Source organism: Capsicum annuum, chromosome 1 (assembly GCF_002878395.1).
Source record: "Capsicum annuum cultivar UCD-10X-F1 chromosome 1, UCD10Xv1.1, whole genome shotgun sequence".
NCBI classification, from domain to species: domain Eukaryota; kingdom Viridiplantae; phylum Streptophyta; class Magnoliopsida; order Solanales; family Solanaceae; genus Capsicum; species Capsicum annuum.
Genome location: NC_061111.1, coordinates 240,522,471 through 240,528,052, shown reverse-complemented (window position 1 = coordinate 240,528,052; position 5,582 = coordinate 240,522,471). Strand labels below are relative to the sequence as shown.

The 5,582-nt window shown below is 30.0% G+C and overlaps 1 protein-coding gene across 1 annotated transcript; it reads right to left on the bottom strand.

Annotated features, from left to right (window-relative positions):
• Positions 1–575: 575 nt before the first annotated feature.
• Positions 576–1,662, bottom strand: LOC107857326 (fasciclin-like arabinogalactan protein 3). Its single transcript, XM_016702230.2, has one exon. The coding sequence runs from the start codon at positions 1,547–1,549 to the stop codon at positions 728–730; it is 822 nt and encodes a 273-aa protein (XP_016557716.2). The 5' UTR covers positions 1,550–1,662; the 3' UTR covers positions 576–727.
• Positions 1,663–5,582: the final 3,920 nt, after the last annotated feature.

The following is a 5,582-nucleotide window of genomic DNA, read 5'->3' as shown; positions in this document are numbered from 1 at the left end:
AAATATCACATAATTAGCGCCCAAAAGTGACCCAAATGCAAGAAAAGGCCTATTAAGGTCTGTTTTGACCCACTCTTGAAATGCTAGAGCGGATCCGAAGAGCCTTGGGCACATGACCCTTCCAAGGGGCTTTCGAGGCCGGTTTTGCACTCCTTCGACCTTGTCGAAGTCCTTTGAACCTCCTTAATGGTAATCTTCATCCATATGACATATTTTAATATCAATAAGGAAGGAGTCATCAAGCACCTCGAGCATCATACGTATCTCATTCAAAGGTTCGGAGGCATTATGGCTTGTATCACAAGACTATCAAACTGCCAAGTTCAATGGGTAATCAGGGGAAAAATAGTTTGATGTGCACGGAAATTGTTGCACAGGCGATATTCTGAGTGTAATCCAGTACTTATTCAGATTGTCTAATTGACAAACTTGGCATTAAAGAGAGAAATCAGTGTAAACTTCATCTACGTTCTTCCTCAATAAATTTCCAAAAACAATCATACAATATATAGATTAACACATAACCGTCCAGCTATATTTACTAGCATGACTAATGTAGATTCGCAAAATACAGATGATTACTAAACTTACAATTATGATTTTATTAAGTCACATCGAAATATTGGGATTTTCCTTACCATATACATCTCAAATGATCCCTAATGTAGAAATAAAATTCATATATTTCCAACCCATTACTATTTATTTTTTTTGGAAACCCTCCCTTTTAATAAGCAGCAACCACTGATGCCAAAACAACAAATAAACCAAAGGAAGCCTTCAATTTTCCAGCTGATGATGGTGGTGGTGCAGCATCGGCTGGAGCTGAATCAGCATTCGGTGAGGGTGCTGGTGAATCGGCATCATCATCATCTTCGGAAGGAGACTCTGCTTCTTCAGAAGGAGACTCTGCTTCTTCTTCTTGGGAAGGGGACTCTGCTTCCTCCTCCTCAGCAGGGGACTCTGCTACGGGTGATTTCTTAGGCGCGGGCACCTTTGGTGGTGGGGCTGAGATAGGTGCCATTGTTCCATCAAGACCAGGTGTCACAATTGGCTTAGAAATTCCAAGAACTGAGACGTTGTATGGCTGGTTCATGACAGATTTTTCAAGCTTGGAATCACGCACAGAGCCTACAACAGCTGATCCGAATACAAAGGTACCATCTTTAGCAGTAACATTCAAGAAACCTTGATCATATGCTGCTGTCCCTGATTGTTGGAACATATTTGTCATTTTTGCTGTCTTCTCCTTCATCCTTTGGAGTTTCATTGGGTCATAGTAATCCAACACGACGTGTGTAGACAACACCCTCTTGAGAATATCATCGGATTTCGAGGCAAGATCACCAATAGCACCATTTGGGACTGCCAAGAGTGTAATTGTACCCCTTTTGTTAATGTCAGTGGCTAAGCCGGATTTCGAAAGAAGATCATTGAAAGTGCTGTAATCAGGATATTGGCCTAGAATCCTTGTGATATTAAAGGCCGAGGCAGAGGACGTGGCCAAAAGGAGGAAGATACAAAGTAGAGGAGCAATTGAACGACTCATTTTGCTGGTGATATTTTGATTTTTTTTTACCAGCAAAAATGAGAGATAAAAAAAAATTTCTTAGATGAAAATAACCAACTCTAACATGTAGAAATTAGAACAAAACGGAGGAATTATATAGTGAAGGGATGTTGAAGTTTGTGGATGGGAGTGAATGTTTCTCTTCCTTACAAGTGCATGCATGAGTGAATTCTGCTTTAGGAAGAGATAATATTGGTCAAAAATTGGATGAGATATAGTTTATTTCTCATTCCCACAAAGGCTAGAAAGATGGAAATATTTCGGATTGTACATGAAGAAGGTTCTTAAACTATGTTTATAAATCTATATCTATCTATATCTATAATCTATATCTATAATATATTAAAAGTGTGAAGAATTTAAAAAAGTTATTTGAATAACTTTTTGCCCTTCAATAAAAGTGTGAAGAATTTAAAAAAGTTATTTGAATAACTTTTTGCCCTTCAGTAAAATAGGCTGCAATACATAAAATCATCTTTTTACCATTATATTTTATAATATGTAATATTGAGTATAATAAATATATGAAAACCTATATGGCAAGGTTTTTTAGTTTTGGCTGAATTCATTCTTGGATACGTGACTTTTTTAATAAATAGGCCGGCTATATGAACAAATATATGGAGAAAGATTTTCTACTAACAGGTAAATTCCTAAGTTTATGGGTTAAGTTTTCTTATTTCGCCTCAATTCTTTATTGGGTTGGATACCTAGCTTTTCATTTAAATAAAGCAGTATGAACAAATACGAATCTCTTTTATGTTTGTTGACCATGCAGAGCAAAGAAAATTTTGCTCTTTGATATTTATTTTTGTTTGGATTATAAATTTTTTTGTTGTATAAATATTATTTACTCCATTGTTTAGTGCTGGAATAAGTAACTCATGAAGAGTACCGTGCAAAAAAGGTTAATTCTTTATTTCTTCTCTTATATTATGTGGCGTATGGCGTATGTATGTTTACTATCAATTTAGGAGTAATCAACTTAATTATGGTGTTGAAGTTAGTTTAAGTATTTCAAATCAATTATAATTCCCAGCCTAAATACTTTTTTTATTTGATATCATTACTAAACTTTTCCTTCTTAAAGATATCAAAATTAAAATTTAATTAAAATTAAATTTTTTAATATTTAGGACTTTAAGATCTAAAATTTTGATCATGTGAAAAAGATATGAAATCATAAAATCGTAGCAGATACGAAAATAATTTCTTCCAAATCTTGATGAATATAATTACCTGATTTTGTTTATCTATCGTATCAATATGATTCCTCTATTTTTTTTGTTTAAATAAATTATTCAATAATTTATTCTTTTTTTTTTTAATATTTTATCCTAATTAATTGACATGCACATACTAAAATTAGAAGAATACACATTTTGACATTTAAACAAATCTAATATTACATATATTGTGCAATATTTTTATTTTTATTATTTAAAAAAATATTGCATTTATTTTTACAATAGTTATTATTCAATGATTTATTCTTTTTTTGTATATATTTTATTTTAATTAATTGACATGCACATACTAAAATTAGAAGAATACACATTTTGACATTTAAACATATCTAATATTACATATCTATAATCTATAATCTATAATCTATCTATAATCTATAATCTATAACATATTAAAAGTTTGAAGACCCTTAGAAAAGTGATTTGAACGTTTTACCCTTCATTAAAACTCTTTGCAATAGACAAAATAGTCTTTTCACCTTTTTTCTTCAATTATTATATTATTAAATTAAGAATTCCTAAAATATATGAAAAGAATCGTGATAAAATAAATATATGAAAAGAAATTATGAATCCTAAACTACTTAAAATATATGAATTCTAAAATATATATATGAATCCTAAAATATATGGAAAGAAATTAACAGTTCTAAAATATATGTAAAGAATTATATTTTATTTTAATTAAATATGTAGGCTTGACATATACGTTCCAACCCCTGGATCCAAATTCTTTTTTATCTTTTCACCTTTTATTTTACAAATATGAGATTTTCTCTGTGGGGCTGGATTTTAAGCTTATGTTTAATGTCTTTTTGTTATTGTTTAAATTTACCTTCAAAATACTTTTAGATTCTTTTTATTTATTGTTGATTTAAATTAGGCTTAAAAAAATTGAATATTCTTTAACTTATAAAATATTTTTTTTCATAATCTTAAATTATTTCCTTCGTAAATAAATCATTATTGATTGATTACTATTAATTTTTTTTTAATATGTTTGAGCAGATGAAAGAAAGATTTGTGTAAAACGTGCAAACAAGGCTTCATGTCGATTGCAAGTGAATTACCGGAAAAATCTGAAGAAGGCAGCCTTTGCCAAGTTGAGTGCTGTGAACAGGAGCCTCAAGGTTGCCAAGTCTGGCATGAAGAAAAGGAACAGACAGCCTTAGAGTTGGCAATGAGCGTTACATTATGTTTGCATTGGCATTATTGTCCTCTCTTCATTAAGTACCAAAGTTTTGATTTTCAACTTTATATTTAGAAATCTCTTTTGGAAAAAGTTGCCCTATGCTTTTGGATTAAAGACCGTATGGTCATTTAGAAATTATCACTTTAATTTGTGGAAAGTTTGTTAAAACAAAAAAAAAGCAAATGAATTTAAGGTATGTTTTTCCTATTCTAAATTTTATTTCTTATTCATATTAGTTATATTTTTTATGAAGGCGTAATTCAAGTTAATATTCTTTTGTCAGAATCATACTTACATAAAAAAAATTATTGAGTCAAAAATATAAGTGAAAATTATAATTTGTCATGATAATAGATAAATCATAGTGTCAAATAAGTATCAAACAAAGTCATTAATTGACTAGAAGATAAAACAAAACAGGAATTATAGATTTCATGAGCTAGCAAATCAAATTTATAGTCTATTTCATTCTTCCATCAGGTACTTAGAGATAGACACTAGAAATAATTTGCATCGCTCGATTTACGTTTTAGTGTCTTCGTCAAGACTCTAAAATATATTTTTTCTTTCAAAGTATAATATTAAATAATTGATATTTCAACGTATTATTCTTTTAAATTTTTTATTCATATATTTATAATTATTAGTCTTGGATGAGAAGACATATGGCATGGAATGTGATTTTATTTGCATTGACGTGGGTGATATGGAAAGAGAGAAGCGGGATACCTTTCAAAGGGTAAGCTTTTCTCTATCAAGAAATTAGTCTTAAATGACTTTAAATAGATCTAATTTATAATAGTGAAATTTTTGAAGGCAGATCAAGTATATTGTTTGATATAAATAATAATAATTTATTCTTTTCTATACATTTATTATTATCGTCATACACACGTGCAAAGCACGTACATTTGTCTAGTATCTGATAAACACATGTATGGACTATAGTATTCTATTATGTTTTGAGTTAATGGTCAAAAACACACTAAACTATTATTTAACGAATTTCACATCTTAGTTATTCTTTGTTCCATTTACCAACCTAAACTAGCACTTCATATTGTATGAAAATACACCTTGATATTAAGTTGGCCAAATATTGTTCGCACTTGAAACATGCGAGAGTAGGCCAACTCAGTGTTGGCTCTACCGTCCTACAAAAAGGCAACTGCCTTAGGCCCCCAATTCCCAAATTTGATGTGCCTCATTTTTTCTTAGCAATAATAGATTATAGAAGTTCTATTAAAAAGGAAATTATTAAATATTATTTGCATAAAAAATGATTTGTTTATATAAAAGGAAAGAATTATCAGAAGTTCAAGTTCGATATATCTTTTGTACAATGTCTCGAAAAAGATAAAATACATTCGTCATATTATTAATTGAAAAAGAATTATTAGAAGAATTTGATTATATAAAAACTATTAACAACTTTGTATCTCAAGAAATGTTAATAATAGACTGCGTGAAAAAGAAAAATATTTAAGGCCTCCATTGGATTTTGACCTTAGGCTACTAATATACTTGCACCACCCCTGGACCAACTTAGCATCAAAAATATATATTTTTCTTA